Below are 26645 nucleotides of genomic sequence, written 5' to 3' on the forward strand. Positions count from 1 at the left end.
ATCCTTGCAAGCTAGATTATCCATGTGGGATTTGGACTTAGATCCTTCTGCCTCTCTCCCTCACTCGGTGCTGGCATTACAAGCTTGCGCCATAACACCCGGCTTCATTTTTCAAAAACAAAATGAGTGGCTATATTTTAGGCCTTTTTGCTAAATGTAGGGAAGTAACGAAAAAAATCAGTCATGATCCTTGCCCTTGGTTCCAGTCCAAGAAGAGGCAAGTGACAGATAAATGATGCATTAATGGTAGATGCCAGAAGGAATTAGGTGAAGCAGCAGAGTGTGGTAGGAACTTTGGTGTCAGGGAAGCGGGTATTTATGCTGAGATTTGACAGATGAGAAGAAGGCATTTTGTAGGGTACTGAAGGACGAACCTTTTAAGTAGAGGGAACAAGAGTCCCTGACAGGAGGAAGAGATTGGTATTCAGAAGCTGAAGTGACATCCCTTATGATCAAGGCTAGAGTGGTGAGACAGGCAAGAATAAGTAGAAGAGAGTCCTAGCTAAGGTTGCACAGGCCTGTAATCCCATCAGTTGGGAGGCTGAGGCAGGAAGATTGCAGTGAGTTCCGAGGCCAGCCTGAATTACACAGTGGGGCCTGGTCTCAAAAAGACAAAAACAGTTAATTAAAAAGAATAAGCAGGGCCAAGGATATAGCTTAGAGGCACAAGCACCTGCCTGGCAAGCACAAGGTCCTGAGTTTGATTACAGGTACAAAAAGAAAAAACGAAAGACAGAAAAAGCAGGAAACTTGATTATGAGGGTATGGCCTGAAGTTGTTCTGTGGAGGGTAGAGTAGAGAATGGGGAGGAGTCCAAACTTCCTCATACTCCTGAGCTCTGGCAGGCCTGCCTGTGTTGAAAGGCAGCACTTACTAGCCTACTTTAGTGACTTCCTTTCTATTCTCAAGTAAGGGCTAGCCATGAATACAAGTCTCACAAGGAAGACAGGCTTGGTGGTACACACCTGTAATCCCAGCACACTGGAGCCAGAGGCTGACATAGGAAAATCACTGGGGGTTTGAGGCCAGTCTGAGCTACATATTGAGCTACTCTGTCTCAAAACACTAAACAATAAACAAAATACATCTTACAAGAAAAAGAAAGAGCTTTTCTAGGATTTTGATGATACTAGCACTAAACCTTTCTCAAAGACTTAGTGAAGGCAGTGTCTCTGGTAAAATGGAGTTGGAGTTGGGGTGAGTATATAGGTCACATGCACAAACTCATTCAATGTTTCTATCACCTTAAGCCTTTGAATTCACTTCCCATCATGCCACTTGCAGCTCTGGCATCTCATTAACTTAAGGCCTCCTTGAGTCCAAATTTCAACCAACCAAAAGGAGAAACTGAAAGCCGTCTACCACTATACAGGCTAACATTAAATTCCAAGTCTCTAATAAGTGCTTTTTCAATGATATTACATGGCTACAAGAAATTTCTGGACTGCCAGGGAAGTTCTCTGGTTCTCAGTGACTTGAACTGAGTTAAGGAGTCTAAGCTTGTCATTTTTGAAAGAGTTTTCAGCACGGTGAAGACTGAATATAAAGTGCCCTTTATTTTAAAGATGTGAAGAGAAGCTCCATGACCGCCGGGGCCTGGCTTTCTCTCTTCTGGACACGTGGTGTGGGACATACATATAGCTTAGGTTGGGGTGATGCCTAAAGGGTATTACTGATGCACAAGTAGCCCACTGGAATTCATTTCCGCCACAGGTAAATTGCCTAGGAGCGGGGAAGATGACCTCAAGATAGAGCCCCTTGGTTCCGCCTCCCACCACTGCAGTGTCCAGGGCAAAATCCTTTCAATATTCTCACAGTGAAAGTTTATGTAAAATAATGAAGTCTAAGTAATGTATCTCATGCCACATTCATATCACTGACATCATAGTGGTCAAGTGCAGCAGCCACTTGTCTCAATGCAAATGCTTTAGTTAGTTGAAATCAACTTTAGGCAATGACTTGATTAATTGTGATATTACTGCATGTGATGGATAGTCAGTATCCCATGTAGCCCAGAAAAAAGGGGCTAGTTTGTGCTTTCGATATGTATGGTCACAGCGGATAGCTGATTATACATAGTAGGGTGTGTCTGTTGAGAGTGTTTCTGGAGATTAGCATTTGAGTTGGTGGGGTGAGTAACGCAGATGACCCTCCCCAGTGAAGGGAGGCACTGTCCAGTCCACTGAGAGCTGAGTGAACAGAAAGACAGAGGAAAGTTGTGTTTATCACGCCTGAGTGTCTGAGGTGGGGCATGATCTGCCCATGGATCCCCACTGACATTGTGACTGCAGTTCAGGGAAGATCCTTAGCCATGACTACCCAGTAAGTAGCAGCTCCCAAATTTCTGAATCAAAAAGGGTAGGGAAAATCAGGCAAGGTGATGTGCACTTGTGATCCCAGCACTAAGGAGGTGGAGGCAGGAGGGACTGTAAGTTTGAGGCTAGCCTGGGCTACAGAGCAAAACTGTCTCCAAACCAAAGAACCAATGTGAAGTCCTTTTTTTTTTTTGGTACCAGGAATTGAACTCATGACTGTGCGCTTGCAAGGTAAGTGCTTATGCCACTACGCTAAATCCCCGGCCCCTAAGTACCTTTGTATTATTATTTCAAACTATGGTTTGGAGTAACTTTTTACATAGCATAGATAACTAATCCATTAGTATTCTTTTGTGTTTGTGGGGCATTTGAATCACAAGTGCGAGGTCTTCACTAAAAGATGTGTCACTAAAAGATGTGTCATTGGGCTAGGGATGTAATTCAATGGTAGAGTGCTTGTCTAGGTTGTATGAAGTCTCAGTCCCCAGCACAAGACTTCTAAAGATTACACAATATATGTATGCATCAAATCTACCATGATGCCTCTTAAAACATGTGTATTTTTTATCTTTTTATGTGTCAGTTAATATAGATTTTAAAATTCTTTTAAAAATGTACCCCAAAAATGTACCTTTGTGTTTGTGGGTCTGTCTGTCTGTCTGTCTTTGTGTGTGTGCTACTGGGATTGAACCCAGTGCCTTTTCCCTGAACTGTGTCTCCAGCCCTTTTTTCTTTTCCACATTTAGGATTTTTTATTTAGTTTTCTAGCATACAGTTTATACATACCTTCACCCTTTCCTAAACTTAGTGTAACAATTCCATAATAAAATACTTAAAGAAAAGCTTTGGTCAAGAATGAGATAAAAGCACAAAGCCAAAATGAAACAAAACTTCTTCCTTGGGAAAAACAACAACACTTTCACTGATTTTATTCAAGTAAAAACATAAAATATTTGTGGGATTTGTGGTACAGTGATTCCTTGAGGCTGGCAGAGTCTCAGCCACCTACTGTTCTCAAGCTGAATGACAGCACTCAGCTTCTCATTAGTTAGAGGCCCTGGATGGAAGACTTGAAATTCCATATTGTCATGGCTTCATTGATTCCAGTAGTAGAAAACTTGAGACAATCTTGTTTCCCCACCTCATGAAGAGACAGTTGAGTGATGGCACTCGGGTACAGTATCTCCAAGGCTGCACTGTGGTTCTCCGTCATGGCCTAGACCATGCATGATGAATCCTCAGGCTCACCAAGGATGACTCCTGGGCACCATCTTCCTGACTCTAGACATAGCCATTGTGGCCTGCTTTGTGAGTGATGAACCAGTCACTCCTAGGAGCCCAGCCGGTACCTGGGTGCTCTGGCTCTCCTTGAGCTTTTACCTGCTGGCTCCCTCTCTTCATGTAGACAGGCATTTCATGATTATTGGGCTAAGTGCAATCTGGGTCCTATCCCTGTCCCAGGCGTCACAGGTGATAGGTTCTAGAGAAAAATGGACACAGGGACCTTAGTGTTTTCAAAGGATGGAAAGCTGAGGCAGAGGCAGTCCAGGGAGGCTCAGAGCAGAAAATTCGTGGACTCTGGTCAATTGATGCCAATAGGTACCTGTGGATGTGAGCAGAAATGGAGGCCTGAAGTGAGTGACCTTGTTTTTTACTCTTTTGGCCGGGATGGGAGACAGGATCTAACTGTGTAATCCAGGCTGGCCTTGAACTCACTATGAAGCCTGGGCTGGCCTCAAACTTGTGTTGATCTTTCTGCCTCAGCCTCCTGAGTGATGGGATCACACATGTGCACCATCATGCCTGGCATCTTTTTTGAAACAGGGTTTTACTAAATTATTAAGTTGTCCAGTCTGGGGTAGAACACAAGTCTTCCTGCTTTACCCTTCCACAGTGTTGATGTCAGGGCACAGTTATAGAATAGAAAATTTATAGATATTTTATAGCAAAGTTAAAAATCAATTAGTGATCTGTGACTACATTCCTGCTGCTTGTCACCTAGTTAGCCTGCTAAATTCAGTTAGCCTTGACTGTCTGCATCTAGCTGCTTGTCCCTGATAATGTGCTGGGTCAACTTGACTGTGTCCAGCTGCAAGGCTTGTATTTTTCCTTGCTTAGAAAAATGTGTATTGTTTCCAACTTGCTTCAAGGGCTTCATGTTTGGGACAGCCTGGCCCGGTCAAGGACACATTTAATTCTTTTTTTTTTTTTCTTTTTGAGACAGAGTCTTTCTATGCAGTTCAGGTTGGCCTCCAGCTCACTTTGTAGCCCAGGTTGGTCTTGAACTTGCAACAATCCTCCTGCCTCAGCCTCCCGAGTGCTGGGATTACAGGTGTGAGCCATCATTCCCATCTTAAGACACATTTAATTCTACTTGCTCCTCTCATATTCCCTCCCGTTTCTAGGAATCGATTTAGGACTAGTTTGCTTGACAACACATGACTTAATTCATGTAACCAATTATGTAATAACTTGCCAGCAGCCTTGTACTGCCTGCTTGCAAACTGTATTTAAACTGAACTCTAAACTGACTCTTGACTGGTGATTTGGAACTGATTCTCAGCAGCCCAGTAGCATAATAATAAAAGTTGCCTTCTTGCTGGGATTTAGCTCAGCAGCTTAAGCACCTGCTGGGCACGTGTAAGGTCATAAGTTTGATTCCCAGTATTTAAATAAATAAATACTGCCTTCTAACTCTTTGGTGCAGAGTCTTCCCTTAGATTTGAGATATTTCAGATGTGCACATGTGTCTGGCTACATCTGACTTTCAACTCAATAGTTCACTTCAGTGATATAAACTGCAAAATATTGTCAGGTTTAAGAAGGATACACAGATTGGACTGGGGATGTAGCTCAGTGCCAGAGGACTTGCCTAGTGTATGCAACATCCTGGATTCAGTCCTCTGCACCACCCTGCAAAAAAGTCTATGTACTAGGTGGAGGTGTAGCTCAGTGGGATAGTACATGCTTACCATGTGCAAGGCCCTGGGTTTAAACTCACACATGCACACATGCACACACACATACATACACACACACAATTATCTATCTATCATCATCATCACTTATCTATCTATATGCAGCATTTTTTGTTGTTGTTGTTGTTTGTTTTTGTACTGGGATTGAACCCATGACATCAAGTTTGCTAGGCAGGCACTTGTGCTGCTGAGCTAATTTTTTTTTAATTTTTAATTTTTGGTACTGGGGATTGAACTCATGATCTTGTGCTTGCCAGGCAGGCACTGAGCTAAATACCCAGCCCCTGCTAAACTAATCTGCAGCATTGTTAATGGCAGGAGAAAAATACTCCCTGAAAGTTTTAAACTAGGTGTGGTGGTGAATGTCTATAATCTCGGCACATAGGATGATCAAGAGTTCAAGGCATGGGGCTGAGGATTTAGCTCAGTGGCATAAGCACTTGCCTGGCAAGCGTGAGGTTGAGAGTTTGATCCCCAGTACCAAAAAAAACCCAAACCAAAACAACAAGAGTTCGAGGCAGAGGTGGACAACATAATAAATTCAAGACAGGCCACAAGCCAGCTGGGATAGCACAACCCTATGATCCTAGCACTTGGAAGGCTGAGGAGGCTGAGGCAGGAGGAGCATCATGAGTCAGCCTGAACTATATAGGGAGACCCTATTTTTTAAAAAAAGGGCAGGGGGCAGGGATTTAGCCCAGCAGCATAAGCATCTGTCTGGCAAACGCGAGGTCATGAGTTCGACCCAAAAAACTTAAAAAAAAAAAAAAAAAGGCCCCTAGTGCATAGTACATTTCTTGTTTCAAAAACAAGAAACCAAAAGATTTTAGTAAATTTTAATGTTATACACAATTTGTATCACTGAAAAATCAAAGAAAATTCCATCACATTTCTGCCACATACTCTTTAGACTTCATAATGAGTGCAATATGGTCTTTATAGATGGAAACTAGAAAGAGGCCTTTCGGTTTGCCCTCAGGGCTTCAATTTTAATTGTCCCACTTAAGGTAAGGAACTAAGCTCCTGCCAGTGCTGTTTCAAAAGACTGTAGGGTGTGGCTGAAGCTGGAGATGAATCGCTTGTGGGGCTAAAATAAAGCCAGCCCTGAGAACAATGAGCCCAAAAGGAGCCACATAAACAAACTCCTAGAAGGCAAAGTGCCCAGGCAAGCCAGGTAAACAAGTTGCTAGGCAGGGGTTGAAATTGACATCAGTCTCCTGAGCTTGTAAATAAACATACTACAGATCTTGAGCAGTTCCTTTCTCATCTTTTTTTTTTTTTTTTTTTTTTTTTTGTGGTACCAGGGATCAAACTCATGATCTTGCACTTGCCAGGCAGGCACTTACACCACTGAGCTAAATCCCCAACCCTTATTTTCCCATCCTCCCTCCTCTTCCCAATATTTAGAGCTGCAGCCAGACACAGCAAAAGACTCTGTGGCTAGGCTTAGTGTTGCATACCTTGTAATCCCAGTTACTTCCGAAGACTGAGGCAGAAGGATAGCAAATTAGAGTCCTACCTGGGCAATTTAGCAAGATCTTGTTTTAAAATAAAAAATAAAAACAGGTATGGTGGCACACACCTGTAATCTCAGCACTCAGGAGGCTGAGACAGGAGGACCACCTTAAATTAGAGGCCAATTTGAACTACATAGAGAGTTCTGGGCCAGACTTTACTACAAAGTGAGATCTTGTCTCAAAAACCAAAATGAATAAATAAACAAAGTAAATCTGTGATACCCATGGGCAATCTGCAGTACCACAACAAATAAAACAATATAAACCTATGTATGGGTTTATGGTGAATTGAATAATGACTGAAAGGTACCAGGTTGGAACCTGGAACCTGAAATGTGATAGAGTTAAGGATCCTGATGTGAAGAGATTATCCTGGGTCCTAAATGTAATGACAGTGTTTTTATAGAAGAGGGTCAGAGGGGGATCTGACTATGGGACAGAGAAGAGGTGACAGAAGCGGAGCTGGAGGAAGGCTTTAAACATGGTGGAAGAGGGCCAGGGATATAGCTCAGTGGCATGGCACTTGCCTGGTAAGCACAAAGTCCTGAGTTTGATTTCTGATACCCTCTCTCCCCTCCAAATAAAAGATGGAAAAAGAGACCACAAGCCAAGGAATGCAAAAGCCCTAACCTGGAAAAGACAGATTTCTCAAGAACCAGCCCTATAGACACCTTCAATTTAACCCAGTAAATAGATTTCAGACTCCTGGCCTTTGAAATGGTAATAAATTTGTATTACTTTAAAATGGTGGAGCTTGCCTGCCTGTAATCCTAGTACTCAGGAGGTCAAGGCAGGAGGATTGCTGGAGTTTGAAATCAGTCTGGGCTACAAAGTGAGTTCAAGGCCAGCCTGAACTGCTTAGTGAAACCCTGTCTCAAAAAGACCAAGAAAAAAAACGTGTGTTATGTTAAACTGCCAAGTTTGTGATAATTTATTACAGTGGACTCAAGAAAATAATACACTTGCCCACTTAAAAACAGTGACTTTGCTATTAACAGGTTACACTATCAAAAATAGCCACTTGCTATTAACAGGTTACACCAACTATGTGATTAAAACACAAAAATACTCATGTAGTTAATGATCCTGTGATACTTAGGACTCTCTGATTGCCACAGAGAAAGCCAACAAAAACAAACCCAAAAGGGGATATTTTTGTAAATAGACAAAATCATCTCATGGAACATGTGGGTCTCAGGTAGGACCTAGGGCCTCTGTAGGCACATTCTTATTTATTGATCTTGTGCCTAGAAAACCAGAGGAAACGAAACTTCTGCCAGTTCATGAATATATATACTATAGTGCAGCCACCCCAAAAGCGACTGGAATCTTCTCTAGGTCCTGTTCTGGACTCTAGCAGAGAGAAGCTATTGTCTAACAATGGCCTCCTTCCCCCAAGGAACAAGGAAGGGTGGTGTGCAGTGGAGAGATTCACGCCTAGAGGGGCATTACAGCTAATATCCTTGCACTGGCAATCCAGGAACACACCCTTCAGTCCCACAACAGGACCGCACCTGGAGGAATATTGCCTTCAAACTGCCTGCGCCTTGCTGTTTTAGGAAGACTCCCGTGGTTCCATGCAGGTGCTTACTGATTTATCTAGGTCAGTGATGGCGAACTTTTTAGAACTTTCAATACGAATAAACAGGCCTCTGCGGCAGGCACGCTGTCGTTTCGCCACAGCTGACGTGGGGGCACATGATCACGTTCCACAGCGCCTCGTGCACAGAGCACTGCTCTCTCTACGGTCGCTCAAGACAAGGCCTCTGGCACTGCCCAGTGCACTAAGGCAGTAGAACACACAGTTACTTTTCATTGCAAGAAGGATCTCTTCTGGAGGGGAATCTGGAAGGTCCTGGTGATTTGACTCGCATGGAAATTTGAGGGTTCTGGAGTGCGGGACCATGTGATGTTCATCTGTGCCACAAGAGGGCGCAGAAGGAACGCTGCCAGAGCCGTAGCGAGAGACTTTCGCCTACCCAGCGCAGTTTTTCAGGGAGCTGGTAGAGGGCGGTGGAGGGAGCCCCAGTGCCACTGTTTGCCACCCTTTCAGGTGGCAAGTACAGTATTGTACAGTACAGTATTGTAAGTACAGTATTGTATCTCCGACTGTCAGCTGTATGATTTTTTTGTTTTTTCTTTTGCGAACCTAGAGCCTTGGCAGTAAACTACATTGTCACCCCTTTTTTATTTTTTACCCTTGAGATGGAGTCTTGCTAAGTCTCCAAGTTGTGGCTGTGCAACTAGAATGGGCTAGATAACTAGAATCCATTGAATTTCCAAGCCTTCTGCCTCAGTTTCGCAGAGTGCTGCAATTACAGGGATAAGGCAGCAGGCCTGACCAGCGGTGTATTCTTCTGGCAGCCATTCATTCTTAAGAAGTCAGGATCTCTGCCTCGAGTAGAAAGAAGAGAGGCTCCTTAGAGTTTCTTTCTTTTTACTCACTTGATTGTAAGGGCAGAAGTTGCTTCTGAGAGTTTTGACTTAAAACTTTTAATTGTCTTACTCACTTTTGCAAATTAACAATTTTTAAAAAGTGTGTGTGTTTTTGTAATGAGACAAGGTCTTTCTATGGTAGCTCCAGGCTGGTCTTGAACTCACTTTGTAGCTGAGACGGGCCTTGAATTAATGGCAGTCTTCCTGCCTCAAGCTCTGGAGTGCTGGCCCAGTGAGATGACTCATGTTAACACAAAATCCATTTATGCCTTAGATGATAACACAGGGTGCCTTCTGGGACCAGGAATCCTGAAGATGGAGGTCAAGGGATCAGATTAAAAGAGGAAACTAGAGGCTACCTACCCAGGAGAGTGGGAGGGGAGGAGAAGAAGCAGATCCTGGAGGAAAGCAGGCAGGAGAGCCATGTGAAAAACCAGCTGAGAGCCAGAGGAGCCTAGCAGTCCTGCACCAGACACCCTCCTGTCCCACTGCTCCTTCTGGGATCACTGTTTTGTTTGTTTTCTGAGACAGTCTAGATAGATGGCTCAGATTGGCTTTGAACTCGAGATCTTCCTGCCTCAGCCTCTGGAGTTCTGGGATTGCAGATGTGGTCACTACAATAGCTGCAAATTAACAATTCCTTATATCAAATTTTTTCTATTCAAGTTAATTGTAATGTGATTTCTCTCTCATTGGAGTGAACAATACAATGGGAGAAAACATTAACAACCACAAAATTTTGAAAACAGTTTAAGAAACAGAAATCTATACTGTATTACAACAAACAAACAAAAACTCAGGAGAGCTGGGAAGGTAGTTCTGTGGTACAGCACTTGCCTAGCATCTTGGAGGCTCTGGGTTCCAACCCTAGCACTACAAAAATAAATCCTTTACAGAATTTTGAGATATATGAACTGAATGTATTTCTGGATGGGAACACATCATTGCAAAAATGTCATTTCTTCCCAATATTAATTTAATGAAATGTAAATGATAAGCTTTAGAATTTGATAAAATTCTCCTGAAATTAATCAGGAAAAATCCATTAAGTTGTAAGAAAATTTGGGTGTGTTTTTTTGAGACAAAGTGTTGCTATACTGTATTATGTACGCTAGTCTCAACTCACACTCAAGAGATCTTCCTGCCTCAGACTTCCTAGTTCTGGCACTACAGGTACACAACTGAGACTGGCTAAGAAAAATTTAAATTCAGGAATTTATCGTATCAAAATTTATTACAGAGGAGGGTTTGAGAGGAGGGAGGGGAATGGAGAAAAAAGAATCAAATTATATAATTTACAGGTACATATAAATATGATCATTATGTATACCCAAAATGTACCAATAAAATCTGACTTAAAGAACCTTAATTAAAAGGAGTTGGGGCTATATCTCAATGGTAGAGTGCTTGCTTAGCATGCTCAAGGACCTGCATTTGATCCCCAACACCTCCTTCAAAAATAAATTTAATAACTTATTACACTGAGTTCAATTCCCAGTACAAAAAAGGGGGGAAAATTCTATTATAAACTAAAGGCATGTAAAAAGCAGTAAAACATAACTGAAAATTCTGAAACAAACACATCTGTAATAAAATTTAGATATAAAATAGGAAAAAAAAATCAAAAAAGTATGGAATGATAGGTGCTGGGGATTTAGCTCAGCAGCATTAGCGTTTTTATCAGTACCAGGGATCAAACTCACAACCACCTGCTTGCAAGGCAGGTGCTTATGCCGTTGAGCTAAATCCCCAGCCCCAATTAGTACCTTTTTTACCTTCATGCATTTAACAAATTTTAGTGATCACCTACCATGTGCCAGTACAATCATAGGCTCTGGGAGTAGTGCAGTAAACTGCTTGCATGTAGCTACTTATAGTTGAGTATCCTAGACTGACCAGGCCTGCAACCTCCAAAACCAGGGGTCAGTGAAGGTTTAAATAGATGAGATAAGTGGTATGACTTTAGGGTTCCAGGGGGATCAAAAACCTGTAGCAGAACTCAAAATTCTGGGGGCTGAGACAAAGAACTTCTGAGTGGACTACATTTGTTTGGTTTTCAAACGAAGGGAGGGATTACTGAGAAAAACAAGATACTGAGCAGGACCAGTTCAAAGACTTCTCCAAGTGATAAATTATTTTAATTTAGAACTATTTTATCTCCAGGTTGATATTTACAGCAGGACTGAGACGGCAGGAGTGAGATGCCTGCAGCTCCAGTCTGTATCTAGTTAACTGGGGTTGGAACCAGGTGTTCTCAGCTATTTTGTCCTTTGAGGCATCTCTGGCATCACAGGTCACTAATGGCTCAGCCAGGATCAGTAATTCATAGAGGTTCACTTACTATGAATCCACTGTCCATCTCAGGAAAGGGATTTAGGCCTAGGACAGACTCACAAGTAAACATAAAAAGCAATTGGTTAAATTTATTTGTCTTTTTCTTTTTTATCGGTACCAGGGATCGAACTCACAATGCTGCTCAGAATCGCTTCGTAGTTGTCTCTATTAGTTGAGAAGTGAGAGACACACAGTGTACAAATACATGTGAGGTATATATAAATGTTAGGGAGAGACAACAGGGAACAGACTCTAGAGTGCATTAAGGAAGGCCTCTTTGAGGGTGAAATCTGAGCAAAGTGAGGGAATTTAGCCAGTAGATACAGAGAAATACCTTTACAATTTGCCAGTCTTTCTTAACTTTTCTACACTAAGTATGCAGTACGTGCTTAACCACAAGCTCTTTGCATTTCAGAAAGCTCTGTAACCTGAAGTCTCTGGGTCGAGGCGGCAGGCGGTGGGAACCAGTGTCGAATGTAAGACAACCCCGAGATTCCCAGGTAGGTTCCTAGGACTCCCGCCTCTCCTCAGCGCCGCGTACACGGAGCTGCTGGTGCAAGAGCACAGGTCTTCGTCAGGCCATCGCTGACCGACAGAATCGTTTAAGGAAGCTCCGCACCCCCACTAGGCTTTATTTTCCAGTATGTCCTGCGATCTGCTAAGGGCAAAGACTAAGGAAATATGGGAAACTGGAGGCTGGAAACGAGTCTCTTCGCCCGACTGCCTCTCGCGGTCAGTGGACCCAGACTACACACACTCGGCCAGTGAGCAGGAGTCCAGAAGAAGAAATAGTCCATCTTAGCACATCCCTTCCGATGGATCAGGCACTCCAGGTCCAGTGTTTGGACCAGACAAGCGCTCTCCGCTTGTCAGGCCGGCTCTTGCTTCCTCTTTTTCGCCATTAAGGGACTGCAAGAGCAAAGAAATCACAAAGAAAAGCGGAGGCCAAAGACACGGTGAAGCGATAATCTTGTCCCTTCCTTCCAGGTGCTGGTATTGACGCTCAAATTGTCGCTGCTTTCTGATTGGCCAGACCTGAAAGTTCTCCCAGTTCATTGGCCATCTGTCAGTGTAGCAGAAGAGCGTTCTGGGTGGTATAATCTCAGACACTTGCAGCAGCGCATGCGTTGTTTAGTTTCCCCGCGAGCCCCACCCGAACTTCCGGCGCCGGAACTGTGAACACTAGATCGGCCGGGGGCAGTTTGTCCCGGGGGCGGAGACCAGGGGGGCGTGAGGCCAGGTTCTGAGGCTTGAAGGTTTATCTCTGGGTACTCGGGGCGGGCGTCCAGAGGTAGAGGCGAAAGTGGGGCGCACTCTGCTGGGACGCACAGGTCGCCCTGGTGTCCTGTGCTGGCTCGGTCTGTGGGCAGACACCCCTGCGCGCCCGCAGCCCCTCGGTTCCGCGCGGGGGAGGTTGCTGGGGACAGCGCGGGGCTTCGGCCAGGTCTGCGTCCCCGCCTGCTGCGCCCTGCCGAGCGATCCTGGTGAGTCCTGATCCTCTCCGAGGAGACTTCTTTGATCACTGGAGGATGAGAATGGTGCGCATACCTTTCAGGAATCTTGTGAGAAACACAAGAGTAAATAAAGTGCTTAATATATAGAGAAGAATTGGAAACAACCTGAATGCCTCACTCGGGTGTTGGTTAAGAAAAAGGAACATATCTACACCTTGGAAACTCAACAGTGCCACTAAAGAAGCATTGCTAGGCGGAAAAAGCAAAATACAAAGTAGTATGTACAGTAAATCTCGTTTGTGTAAAACACATCAAGCATTTCTTGTCCATTTGTATGAATAAGTTTTCAGTAAAAGCACAGGGAAAGTTTTGGGATATAGTATGTCAGACTGTCAAAGGGAAGGGATGTGCAACCACATTGAGGAACTCTATTTGATGTACTTCTGCATTGCTTAAATTTCCCTCTTTTTATTATGGTGTTTGTGATGATCTTATTGTGGAAACAAAATTCATAATACATGAATCAGAACTGTTGTAATGACAAAATATCAGATTTATTTTACGTATATATTTAGTTATACATAAATGGATGTTGGTGGTGTCTGTGAGCCCTTCTCTGACACCTTCAACTCCAATGGCTAGATAAATTTTAAAAGTCGTTTCTTTTTGAGACAGAATCTGCTTATGTAGTTCAGACTGGCCTTGAACTTGTGGCAATCTTCCTGCCTCAGCCTCCTTCCTGAGTGTTGGCATTGCAGGCATGAGCCACAATACCCAGATTGAAACCTGAAATACGATTTTAAATTTAAGAAACAATACAGTGCCCATAGTGTATTAACATCTCTAGAGAGATTTAGGGCTTCACTTAACCATTAAAACTTTAGTTGAATTATATACAGTAAAACATTATAACTCAGTAAATCTTTACAAAATGAACAAATGTTAGTATTTATGTCATAAAACACAAGTATGATAAACCCGGTAATGTACAAATATGCTTATATCAGTAGGTGCTGCCAAATGAGAGACTAGGATTTGCAGTTCAACAAATCCTGGAAAATCCAGCTTTGGATTTCATACTTGGGAAAGGGGTCATGGGCCTGTATTAGCAGGAGGGACAGTTTTGTACAATGAGATATAATAATAAGTCCTTTGAGAGGCTTCAGGATTACAAAAGGACAGGTACTAGAGTTCCTGGACATCCTTTGAAGCTGGTATTTGTGCCTGTATTCCACCTTCCTCAAATCCTGCTGTTTTGCTCTTTTCCTAGGAGTGCATGTCCAAATGCCAGCCTGGCCACCACAGGGTATCCTTCTGGACAACTAAAAGGGTCAGCTCTGAAGCCCAGGCTGAGGCCAGCCAGCCCTGAGCCTTAGACCAGGGGAATGGCAGCTGCCCAGGAGCCCCAGGACCAGGCTCCTGGGGAGGGAGAAGGACTTCTGATTGTGAAAATAGAAGATTCCTCCTGGGAGCAGGAAACTGCCCAGCAGGAGGACAGCAGAGATTCTGAGGCCTGCCGCCAGCGCTTTCGTCAGTTCTGCTACGGGGAAGTAGGTGGGCCACATGAGGCCTTTAGCCAGCTTTGGGAGCTCTGCTGCCGCTGGCTGCGGCCAGAACTGCGCACCAAGGAGCAGATCCTGGAGCTACTAGTGTTGGAGCAGTTCTTGACAGTGCTGCCGGGGGAGATCCAGGCCCAAGTGCGGGGACAGTGCCCAGGGAATGGTGAGGAAGCTGTTGCCTTGGTGGAGGACCTACAGAAGCAGCCAGTGAAGGCCTGGTCACAGGTGAGGGGCCCTTCCTCCATCCACGGCCACCTGGATGAAAAGTGGAAAGTGGCTGTCTCCGTGGAGATGCCTCTCAGGAAGGTCATGGGGCAGGGGACACACTAAGTCTTAGCAAGTATACAGGAAAGCACGACATAATACTTGTTGCCTTTCTGAAAGATGAGCCTAGTGCATTTTATTTTTGGTGACTTCATTGGTCAAAGTGGGCATATTCCATACAGGTTCTACAAACATTTATTCATGTTCTGCTCTAGGCCAGGCCCTGGGGATACAGTGAGATGCAGGAGAGCACCAGAGGAGTATGAGATGGGAGAGCTGTCTGCTGGCAGTCTGTTGTCCTGTGGGTTGGGTCTTGGCACTGGAACCATCTGGGGAGGTACTAATGAGCAATGTGCATATGCGGTTTTGCCCTTAGTATAGGAGATTCTCCAACTTTTTGCTTTGCTAAGCGGATATGAACTTGGCTTTTGGGGTCTGCTTCTTGCCTTGTGATTGATCAAGGGGTATTCTTAGGCACACACTACTGCGTTATGTCACGTTTCCCTCTAGGTTTTCCTGGGGCTCCATCTTGATCTCCTTCCCCACACCCCAGCCTCCTCAGGGCCATGTTTCTGTGTCTTTTTCCCAGGGACTAACCTCTGTCTCCCCTGTGTGGTCTAAGTGCTGATGAGCATGTTGTGGTTCCTGCACAGGATGTGCCCTCAGAGAACGAGGAAGCTGAGGCTATGATCCAGACCTCCCAGGCCAAGGGGATGGTGGGGATATGGAGCCGGCTGCCTGCTTCCCAGGATCAGCCTGGCTATCGTGGTGAGTAAACGCTGTCCTTGTAGATGGCAAAGTGACTGAACAGGGGCCTCATATTGCCCTAAAGGTAACATTTGTATTCTGAGAAGCCCAGTCATGTGTGCATGTGTATGTGTGCTTGTGCATGTGTGTACATTTGCATACGAAGAGGAGGCTAGATGGCCTCAGTCCTGGACCTGGAGTGGCCTCTCAGAGGCTCTATTCTTTCCCTTCAGCCCAGCTTCCTGCTCTTCTTAAAGAGGGGAATACCAGAGAGACAACAGATGCCTGCTTTGCCTCTGGGGTCCATGTGAGTTACTAGTACCTTTATCTTCTCTGAGACCCTCAGGATGTTGAATCTATAAAATGGGCCTTGCCATGGGTGGGTGTAGTGCACATTTGTAATCCCTTCAGGAGACCAAGGCAAGAGATTGCAAACTGAAGGCTAGCCTGGGGTACATAGTAAGATGCTGTTGCAAAACATTAAAATATAAAATGGGTCTTGCTTTCTTCTCTAGACCTTTTTTATCTTATCCATCCTACCCCCACTCACAGTTGCTGAGCAAGGCAGTGTGGTGGCCTCAGTCAGATCTTCTCATTCCAGGCACCTGTGGCATTGGGAGACATTCCCTTCTATTTCTCAAGGGAAGAGTGGGGTTCCCTGGACCCTGCTCAGAGGGATCTCTTCTGGGACATAAAGCGGGAGAACTCACGGAACACCACCCCGGGTAAGTGGGGCCAGGAAGGCCCCCATCTTGCCACTATCCCTAATTCTCCCTTCTGTGTTCTTTAGCTGAATCCAAAGTGAACTTTTCTCAAGTTCCTTTGAGAGCCTTGGGTCATTTGTGGTGTTGACCTTTATTTTCATGTGTATTAGGTGACAAGTATCAAAGGTGACTAATTCTGATTGCTTATAAGGGTATTTTCTCATTGAATTCTCACAAAATGATGCACGGAAAAATTGCCCACAAGTAATAGAAGAACTTGGGGCTGGGGATTTAGCTCAGCGGCATAAGCACCTGCTTTGCAAGCAGGCAGTTGTGAGTTCGATCCCTGATACCGTTAAAAACAAAAAAGACAACAACAAAAAAAAAGTTTGAAACTCAAAAAGGCCAATGAATATGGAAGGGACAGAGCCAGGACTCAGCCAAGCTTGGTTGTGAGGCCACCTACCCACCAGCTGCAGGAATGTCAACAGCAAGAGCCAGTCTACCCTCCCCCCATTAGAAGCCACCATTCCTCCTTAAGCCAGGATGTTATTAGCTTGGTTTATTGGGCATCATCTCCTTTAATCTGCATCGCTTCATGGGCAGGCTGAGGTCTCTCCCTGTCCCAAGCTGCTTGTGTTCTTGAGTTTAAAGAGTTGGACCTTGGGAAGTGAGGAGACCTACAGATGAGCAAACTTGGTGCCTCAGTTTCCTCCAGTGGGAGTGTGGATGAGCTGATCTCTTGGTTGGATTCTGGGACTGGACCTTAGTTCTTCTGGACCTGGTTCAGAGAACCAGGCAGAGGTGGGAGGGGAACTGGGCCAGGGGCATGCAGAGTGGGTGCCTCTGAAAGTAGGACCTGAGGCTTACTCTAATCCTGACCTCTGTAAGACTTACATTATCATCCTGTTTTATAGAAAAGGAAACTGAGGGTCTCCTGGTTGAACAAAGCCAGGGAGCTTTCCCTGAGCCACCTTTCTCCAGAGAAAGAGACCTTTGGGACTAAAGGAGCCATCTGTACCCCACCCTTTGCAGGTCTGGGGCTCCAAAGTCAGAGCAAGAAGGTCCTGCTAGAGGAGGTGGTGAAGGTACTGCCAGGTCAAGCTGATGGCGAAGGAACTGTGTCCTGGAACCCCAGGGATGCTGAGGCCTGGGAGAAAGAGCACCAGCCTGCGGTGTCCCTGGGCCGGCCAGTGGGGGCACGGCGGGGGCGACCACCAGCACGCCGGCGCCAGTTCCGGGACCTAGCTGCAGAGAAGCCGCATAGCTGTGGGCAGTGTGGGAAGCGTTTCCGTTGGGGCTCAGATCTGGCTCGCCACCAGCGCACGCACACTGGTGAGAAGCCACACAAGTGTCCAGAATGCGACAAGAGCTTCCGCAGCTCTTCGGACCTGGTACGACACCAGGGTGTGCACACAGGCGAGAAACCCTTCTCTTGCAATGAGTGTGGCAAGAGCTTCAGCCGCAGCACCTACCTGGCTGATCACCAGCGCATCCATACGGGCGAGAAGCCCTTTGGCTGCAGTGACTGTGGCAAGAGCTTCTCACTGCGTTCTTACCTGCTGGACCACCGGCGTGTGCACACTGGCGAGAGGCCTTTTGGCTGTGGCGAGTGCGACAAGAGCTTCAAGCAGCGTGCCCACCTCATAGCCCACCAGAGCCTTCATGCCAGAATGGCTCAGCCTGTGGGGTGAGCAGCCAGTGGGAACCATGCTGCCTCCTTTGACCCCTTGGGGCTTCACCCGTCTTCGGGCACTTCCTGGCCTACTGGAGTGAGTCAGACTCAAGGCTGCCCTACCTGCCCCTAGGACATACTTGCACACTTTGGAACAGAAGTCTGGCTGACTTTGTCTTCTCTTTTGTTCTGTGTTTCTCTTTTCCTTAGTTTCCTGGGGCCTTAGTGTATTCCTTGCAGGGGCAGCAGGTAGTGTGAGGATTCAGGCAGGGTCCAGGGCTTCTTCCCAGACCCCCTCAGCTAGATGTGGCCACTTGATTGTTGTTTCCTGTCCTCTCAGGTGAGTCTGGGCCACACCCCCTACCCTGCCCACCTGTGCCTTCTGTGGGAGTGGAGGACTAGCCTCGGCATCCCCAGAGGACAGCTTGGCTTTAGGAGAGATAGTGGGCCCACACATATGAGAAGATGAGGTCTGGATCTTGCCACAGGGCTACGCTGGCCTGCATTTCCTCCCACTTCCAGGCTGTGATCACTGTGGCCTGGCCTGGCCACAGGAAGCTGCCATGTTTGCTTTTGGCAGATGCACCCCTCTTCCGGTGAGCCTCCGTCTGTCATTCTAGATGGTAGGTGGTTGGAGGCCCCCCGCTGCCTACTCCTTCAGAGGCATGGCCTTGGCTATACTTAACACTAGCACTCCATTAGCACCTTGTTGCTGACTCCTCAACCATTGCATTCCATTTTTTGTCTGCATTGTGTGCAGATTTGTATGAAGAGGGACAGATTGGGTCCCTTCCAAAGAGGTCAGCCCATTGGAACTCAGAAGGGTTTGAATAAACGTGGAAGCTTCTCTCCAGGGTGTCCATTCTTCATGTGGCTACAGCAAGGGTGAGGGACCTAGAAGTCTATCCCTTGGCCTGGTGATGTGGTACTGTGGTGACTCATGGTGCTGTGTAGTCACCAAGTGGAGCCATATCCTGGGCTTGCAGGGATTGGGTCCCAAAGGGTAGCCATAAACCCCAGGACTCCCATCCTTTTCTGTTAGCCTATGTCAGCCCTGGTCTGGGTAGTCCTAATTCTAGCAAGGGATTTGGGAGCCCTCTTCCCCCCACTGGTGAAGTGAATGAGGGGCTGGAGAGGGGCTAGCTTGGTTGGGTTTAGAGACTTCTGTTGCTCCTTGGGCTCCAAACTCAAAGCTGCCCTGGGTTTTAGAAGGAGAGACTGATGTGTCAAAATGAGCCCACCCTTGTTCCTCGGCCTCTCCATATCCAGCCTCCCTGCTGCCTGAGGCCAGGCAAGGCCTGTGCAGAGCTGGCAGGTGCCAGGTCAGAGCAAGTGGTCACTGGAGTATGACACTTGCTGATCTCTTCCTGTTCCCTTGGTAGCAGTCTCAGTTTGCCCCACCTAAGGAGAAGGTGGCAGTAGTTGGAGACATGATGATCCTGCCCCACAACCAGTCTTTGTGTCAATGTCTGTCCCCTGGGCCCTTCCTTAGCCAGCCTCCAACTTGGTGTTTCACCCTGTAGCCAGTCCCCATCTCTCACGTGAAATAAGCAAGTTCACATGGCTGACAAAGCTGATTCCAGTTGGCATTTTCTGTCTCTGTGAGCTCAGTGTTGTTGTGTCTACACATGCAGTAGTGTGTATACACATCTGTGTTAAATGCAGGTGGGCAAAGAAAGGCACTAGAGTGTAACAAGATCAGATAGGAGGGGCTGGGGATTTAGTTCAGCGGCATAAGCGCCTGCCTTGCAAGCAGGCAGTTGTGAGTTTGATTCTCGGTACTGATAAAAAGGAAAAAGACAAAAAGAAAAAAAGATCAGATAGGAGTGTGGGCCAAGAGCTAAGAACAGAGTTGGGTGTGGGTTTCACGTGCAGGTTCCTCGCTCAGGTGGAGGCACATTAATGCCACCCAGGAAGTAACTGGCTACACACTGAGAACAGAGCTGGACTGGGGCAGTGGAGCTCAGGTGTCTGGGGCATGGGATAGAGTCCAGTTCAGATTATAAACTGCTGATAGGAGGCAGCCTGGGGAGAGGTGAGGGTTAGGACCCAGGGTACTAGGTGTCAGGATCAGATGAGCTCAGTGCTTAGAGGAAGCCCTGCCTCACTACCATGGCCTTCCTAGTGGCTGAGACCTTGCAGGTGGCTACACAGCTGGCAGATGCTCAAGACAGCCTGGGGAAAAGGGTAGTAGGCAGTTCCATTTGGCCCAGCCTGATCCTGATGGCCTGATTGTGCCCTCTACTCAGCCCATCTCTGGCCTTACCTCTCCAGGGGAAATACAGTATGCAGGGGTCACAGGTGGCCCTGATACTCAGCAACCTAGGAGTGTCAGCCATTACTGCCACTGTCCTGGAACATGTGTTCCAAGCCCTGGGTTTTAAAAACCATAAGAAGAATGAAGTGTTGGTACAGGTGAGCTCTCCTGCCTCAGCCATAGCACCCACCCCCACTGGGTTCCCCAGACTCAGGCCAGATTTTGGCCCTTGCACTTAGGGCATCCTTGATGAGCTGATTTGGTTCCAAGAGCAGCTATATGCCCAGAGGAGTCCTGTGAGCTGCGGCCCCATGTTCCCCATGTTCCTCCTAATAGACGGCTGAGGGAGCCACTGCCATTGGTCCAGGAGCTAAGTCGCTGTGGGGCTCTGCAGGGCTGTCCCAAAGTCTTCCTGTTGTTCTCTAGTGGTCCTGGGGCTGGCCCAGGACCCTAGATCAAATGGAGGTGGGAGATGGGTGAGAGAGCTGGGAGCTTTTCTCCTGCCGACATGCAGCTCCTGCCTGCTTCTCCACCAGCTGAGCAGGCGCCCAGAGCCTTCCTTGCTGGTCTGGAGGAGCTCTGCAGCCACTTTCCTCACTGATCCCTGTTGCACTTGCTCTCAGAGGTGGGGGCCCCAGAAAGCATGTGGAGAGGGACAAAGGCCATCCCAGCCCTTTGTGCTCCCCAGCCAGTTTCATTCTCATGTCCTCCCCCACCACATTCATTTTTCAAAGCTTTATGGTCTGCACAGGCAGTGTGAGCCTTGGGGTACACCGTTCCAGACAGTCCAAGCTATCTCCAGCTCCATGCCGTGCCCCTTGTTCAAGCCAACCTCACACAGTCTCTTCCAGGCTGTTAGAAGTTAGGAGCTCTCTCCTGAGCTTCTAGTGTCCAGACTAGTGTTTCCAGCTGCTCCTTTGACAGTGATCGCTACCTATTAAACTGAGGGATTCTTAAGGCTGAGTAACCAGGATCTGAAGGTCTCACTGGGCAGGTGGGTGGTGCCTGGGAGATCCTGGAGGTGAGTGGGAGGCACTACAGGGCCACTCTAAGATCTTCTTTGCCTCTCCCAGACTTGGTGTCTTCCCACATGGTGCCTACCCTAGGAGCCTTCCTCCCTAGCCCACCCCACCCTCTGTGCCCACAGACTCTGGGGTGGGGGTCAGTGATGATCTAACCACTGTCCACTTGAGGCCCTCCATCCCCATGAAATAAATGACCATAAGGCTGAATCAAAGCCTAGGTCTTGCTAAATCCAGGCTATGCTCCCTATTCGCCTCCCTCCCTTTTGGCAAGTGACCCCAAAGAACCCGTAGTAGCCGTGAGGTTGCTGAGTCTTTCCCTGGAGCCAGGGTTCTGACAGCCTGATTGCAGTCTCTTCCTCATTCCCACAGAACAGCCTCTCCCCCACTCCACCAAAGCAGCCCTCAGAAGGCTTTGGGCCCCACCCTCCCAGCTCTTCAGCAGGGTGGCTGAAGAGTCTGCTGGGGACAGCTACTGCCCAGTCTTCCGGAGCTCCTTACAAGGGGCCTGTGCCTGGGAAGTGTGGAGCCCTGGAGCCCTGAGGTGAGGGGACACAGTGGTAGTCCAAATATATAGCCACAGTTGCAGATGGGACAGAGGCTGAGACCCAGGTTGGGGAGCTCAGCTGGGAGTCTCCTCAAACCATTCTGAGTGCACATTAGCCTTCTTTGTAGCCAGACCCTGGTCTCGGTGTTCAGTATGACCTATCTGGGGCCAGAGCTGGCCCCCTTCTATCTGTAGTACAAGACCAGCCTGGGGCCCAGAATGAAATGGAGGCCCTGGGAGACCTGTGCCAGGCCCTGGGCTTTGAGGCTGCTGTTAGGACAGACCCTACAGCTCAGATAAGGAGAAACACAGAACTTCTGGTAGTGCTTGGAAAGAAAGCTATCCTTCCCCTAGAACTCTGGGGCTACCTCCTGGGCTTGCCCACATCATGACCTTAAGTGTACTCACCCACAAGTCTAGCCTTCATCTTCCTAGTTGTGTGCCTGGGACAGTCACTTCCTTGCATCAGGAAGCTCATCCCCAGGGCTCCCTGACCTATGCTAGCTGGTTTGTGCTTCTCAAAAGTCAAAGCTTTCCTTTCAACAGTCTCATTTTCTTTCTTAGACAAACATCAGCCCACTGCCCTCTCCTGCCTCTTAACCTTTCCCCACTGGGGTAGGAGAACAATTGCTTCTTGGAAGCAAGACCTCCAAGTCACTTCCAAAGAGCTCGTGCTGAGTCTTACAGGATAAGGAAAGGGCTTCCTCTCTGTACCTGAGGCTGCCTGCAGGTGGAGGTCTGGTGGCAGAAGCTGAGGAAGTGCTTTCAGCCCAGGCAGGGATGCCCGGAGCCTAGGCCTAGTCTTTAATTTTGCCTCCACTCCAGGCATTCTGGGAGGACCTGGCTCAGTTGCAAGAGAGACTGAACACCCGCAAGGGCCCTGTAAGCTGTCCCCTTGTGGCCGTGGTGAACTATGGGATGGGCCACAGGGATGGCTGCTGGGGCTGACAGAAAAGAATAGCTACAGGCACTAGTGAGAAAAGTAAGCCGCTGCCCAGTGCTACAGGGCCACCCCAAGATCTTCCTGTTTTGGGCGTGCCATGGGAGTGAGTAGCCTGGCCTCCTCCTCATTTCCTGCTGTCCTAGATTTCCTTAGCCAGCCATTGACCTCCCACACTTGCTATCCATCTCCTCCAGGAAGCCTGAGTGCTGGCCCTTCCCACCGATTCTCCCATTCTTCCTGCAGTCAAGCCCATGAACTTGAGCTGTTAACCCTCAGCCTGGTCAGTCAGTGCTCTGAATGTTTCAGGCCATTTCCCAAGTTCTTCAGACTGGGTTCTTGCCTCCACTGTTTCCAGGGGGTCTGTGGTCTGTAGGCTCCCATGAGTAGCCACCAAATGAAATGATCTGTTCCCCCTTTTCCTCCAGGAAACAGAGATGCTGCTGTGGCGTCCCCAGCTGGTACCGATGCTGGTTGTGGGCACCTGCAGCAGTCCCTTCCCACGCAGATGTCTTCCAGATCCATGCACATGCCCAGGGTGGGTCTTGTGGTCTTTCCAGAGCCTGGACTCAGCAGGGCTGGTGGCAGGAACTTCCCAAGAGCATTTCTAGTGCTCTCACTGGGTTCCTGCCATCACCTCTGGCTCCTCTTTGCCAAGATGATGGGAGGAAAGTCCTCCTAAAGTACAAGGCCTTTGGGAAGCAAGAACTGTCCTCTTAATTCAGCCTGGCAGCAGCTTGAAGTCAGCATTAGCTTTTCTGAGGCCAAACACCTGGTAAGTAGCAGGGCTGAGCTTTGGTCTTCAATTTATGTTCTTTCCTCCCTGCATTTTTTCTACTGTCCCGTGCTGCCTTGATCTAGAGAATTGGAAGAGACCTTAGGACTGGTGGAGTCCCAGGATGCAGGTGATTAGAGTTGACTCCTCTAGCGGGCAGCTGTTCCAGGGACCCCACTTCAGGACATGCTGACCAGGCAGACTTTCTGACAGTGTACGCAGCCACTGAGGGTAAGACCCCTGTAGGTCTTTACATCAGTCCAGCTTCCTGTTTAAGATCTACAGTATCATTAGGGAGAGCCAGAACTGCAGATTAGGGCCCAAAGGTGCCAGCCCAGTTGCATTTCATGTAAGCCATATTCCTTCCATGGTTTATGATTTGTATTAAGAATAATGATGGCCAGGTATGATAGCACATGCCTGTAATCCAGAATTCAGGGCAAGAGGATTGTGGCAAGTTTGAGGCTAGTCTGAGCTACATAGTGAGTTCAAAGCCATCTTGTACTGTGTAGTGAGACTCTGTCTCAAAAACCAAACAAAAGCATAATGATGGTGAGCACAGGTCAAGTACTAACTGTGCCAAGCACTCTGTGCATAATTTTCTCCATGCTTTAAGTTCTACAAGGGCTCTCCTCAGTGCCTAGTATGTAGCAAGAACACAGTAAATGTTTACTATTGAATCTACTCACATATTCACTCTGTGGATATGGAATAACAATTTGTTCTAGATGCAAGAAATCCCTGGCCCCTGTCCTGTTCTCTGGAAGGCTCCCGGTGTCTTCTGTTTGCTGCCTCCTACGTCCACCTACAACTGGTCCTTGTGGGGTGGGATGTAGCAGGCAGAAGCCCAACCCTAATTCTCTAGCCCCGGTGTCCTGACCTAGGCTTGTGGCTTACCAGGATGAGGAAGGCTCAGACTTTGTCCAGATGCTGGTGGAAGTTGGCAGAGTGAATCCTGGGAAGACCTTCTGGAGCTGCTAACAGAGGTGTGAGGGGTGGGTGACCAGGACAGACTGGCTGGGTGGGGCCTTCTCCCAGCCCTGGTTTTCTGATCATCTTATGTTTACCACTTTGGTGAGGAGGCATTCCCCTGCTCACATCAGTATGAGATGATTAAATATATGACATATGGCTCTTGTCAAGTGAGATCAACAGAAGGTATTACACACAATAAAGGCCAAGGCAAGAGGACCCTGAAAGTCATGTGGGTCCTTGGGGAAGCACTAGGGAGCACAGGGTAGCAGCAGGGTCTGTGGGAATTGGGCTCCATAGAGACAAGAGGAAGGTGTTACAAGGTGCCCGAAAGAGGATGGGATTGGTTTAAATAATTAGGCAGGCTGGCAGGGAGGTGAAACTGGTTATGCTGAGACTGAGGTGGATACAGTTAGTTTCGCCAAAAGAGGAACGGTGGGTGGGGAGACCCTCCCATGGAGTGGGGGTTGTCTGTCTCCTTTTCTTTTTATGCAGTACTGGGCCTTCACATTGAAATACATCCTCAGCTCTTTTTTCGTGTTTTAAATTGAGACAAACAGGCCAGGTGTGGTGGTGCATACTTGTAATACCAGCCGTTGGGAGGCTGAGGCAGGAGGATCACCTCCAAATTTGAGGCCAGCCTGGGCTACATAGTGAGTTCAAGGTCAGCTTGAACTACATAGGAAAACCCTGTCTCAAACTCCCACCCTTTCCTCCTGGAAATAATTGAGAAATTGCCGAGGTTGCGTTCGAAATTGCAATTCTTCTGCCTCAGCCTCCAACAATCCTGGGATTACAGGCATGTACCATCAAGCCCAGAGGTTTGGGGCTTTTCTAAAGACGGAGGGAATTCGTTTTAGGGCTTTGGGAACATGTGAGGGTCAAAGATGTCGAAGTAGCACTTGAAAGTTTAGACCTTATAGAATAGCAAGCGAGGGCTGCAGTGAGTGGTAGGTTGAGCCCTGCAGAACCTAAGGTTCAGGCTGAGTGTGGCCCCTCAGGTCAAAGAGTAGGTGTGTGAGCTGGACATGCTGGGTCCTGACAGCGATGTCCCCCAAAAGGCCTGCCTGGAGATCCACAGCTGGGTCCGGCGCGGCTGTGCCTGCAGGCCTAACGGCTCTGGTTCACCCACCATATCTGGCTTTCTCCCAGCTGCCAGTCTTGGCACTTTGGACGTGAACATCTAGATGGCATGCAATAAATATCTGTTGACAGTCGCTGTGTCGAGACAGTGCTTGGTCCTGGAGATCCGTGAAATATGTGAGATGATGGATATAGAGTGCTTGGCACAGCTGTGCCCCTGGGAACTGTGCTGTGCGTCTAGGTCTATGGAATCTAAAGAGCTGGGCTGGGCTGAGCGTTCTAAGTGGCCAGGGACCCACATTCCTTTCGAAGCGCTGACGCTGTGCTATTGTTTCTCAATCTCCAGCTGGCGCCGGGGCCTTGGAAATGTAAGAGACACGGCCTCTGCTTTCGGGTGGCGAGTCAGGTCCAGCCCAGAGAGTCGGGAAGAGACCACCGCAGCACCAGTGCGGTGATGGGCCAAACGCAGGGCCCGGGAAGTGGTGGGCAGCCTCTGATATAGGCGGCGGGCAAGTGGAAGAAGAGATTAGAAAGGCAGGGACAGCTACGTTCTCTAGGAGGGTGTCCACCGCGCGATCTCTGCGTAAAATTTACGATCTCGGGCTCTGAAGGGCGGGACTTCCCAATGAGTCAGAGCGTAAGGCTGTACTGCGCAGGCGTCTGAACAAGCTTTATGCAAAAAGTCTTACCACAATTGGGCGTGGGGCCGCGTGGCCTAATGGATAAGGCGTCTGATTCCGGATCAGAAGATTGGGGGTTCGAGTCCCTTCGTGGTCGCTGCGATGTGGCTTTTTGGTTTTGTTTTTACTGTGCCCTTTTCCTGAAAATTTTCTTCCGTGAGGTGTGCCCTACGCGGGTTTAACGCGCTCTAGACTTCTAGGTGTCTCGTTCCTGTCGTCCTTCAGTAGAACCAGTGCCAGGGCTAGAGCCAACGTTTCAGCTGGGTCGATCTCAGTTACTGACCCGACTCTGAGTAAGAGGAAAAGTGGCACAGGGGTTGAGGTTGTATCAGGTGGGGGTCCAGGGCCTCCAAAGACATAGACATTTAAAAATCTAATAGTCTATT

General features: G+C 47.7%; 1 protein-coding gene and 1 non-coding gene across 4 annotated transcripts; both read left to right on the forward strand.

The window, feature by feature from the left end:
• The first annotated feature begins 1313 nt into the window (after positions 1–1313).
• Positions 1314–18832, forward strand: Znf213 (zinc finger protein 213). 3 transcript variants are annotated; one of them, XM_063226375.1, is made up of 7 exons: positions 1314–2546; positions 11996–12080; positions 14305–14818; positions 15511–15625; positions 15838–15911; positions 16206–16329; positions 17344–18832. In XM_063226375.1, exons 3-7 carry the CDS (start codon positions 14420–14422, stop codon positions 18000–18002), a joined length of 1371 nt encoding a protein of 456 aa, XP_063082445.1. In that variant the 5' UTR covers positions 1314–2546; positions 11996–12080; positions 14305–14419; the 3' UTR covers positions 18003–18832. The 3 variants fall into 3 exon arrangements, with proteins under 3 accessions (XP_063082445.1, XP_063082444.1, XP_003478180.2); XM_063226374.1 differs by lacking the exons at positions 1314–2546; positions 11996–12080 and adding an exon at positions 12721–13118; XM_003478132.5 differs by lacking the exons at positions 1314–2546; positions 11996–12080 and adding an exon at positions 12721–13064.
• Positions 18833–26283: 7451 nt separating this feature from the next.
• Trnar-ccg (transfer RNA arginine (anticodon CCG)) lies at positions 26284–26356 on the forward strand. The gene has a single exon. It is a non-coding gene; the product is annotated as a tRNA-Arg (tRNA).
• The last annotated feature ends 289 nt before the right edge of the window (positions 26357–26645 follow it).

This window comes from Cavia porcellus, unplaced genomic scaffold (assembly GCF_034190915.1).
Source record: "Cavia porcellus strain 051 isolate PalLab524CR breed Dunkin Hartley unplaced genomic scaffold, mCavPor4.1 scaffold_16, whole genome shotgun sequence".
NCBI lineage: Eukaryota > Metazoa > Chordata > Mammalia > Rodentia > Caviidae > Cavia > Cavia porcellus.

What these genes read in the sequence shown, in the direction of transcription:
- Znf213 (XM_063226375.1), top strand. Translation starts at nt 14,420, where the DNA reads ATGGCAGCTGCCCAGGAGCCCCAGGACCAGGCTCCTGGGGAGGGAGAA. An exon ending in GGATCAGCCTGGCTATCGTG is followed by an intron (nt 15,626 to 15,837) that starts GTGAGTAAACGC and finishes CTTTCCCTTCAG; the next exon opens with CCCAGCTTCCTGCTCTTCTT. An exon ending in GCTTTGCCTCTGGGGTCCAT is followed by an intron (nt 15,912 to 16,205) that starts GTGAGTTACTAG and finishes TTCTCATTCCAG; the next exon opens with GCACCTGTGGCATTGGGAGA.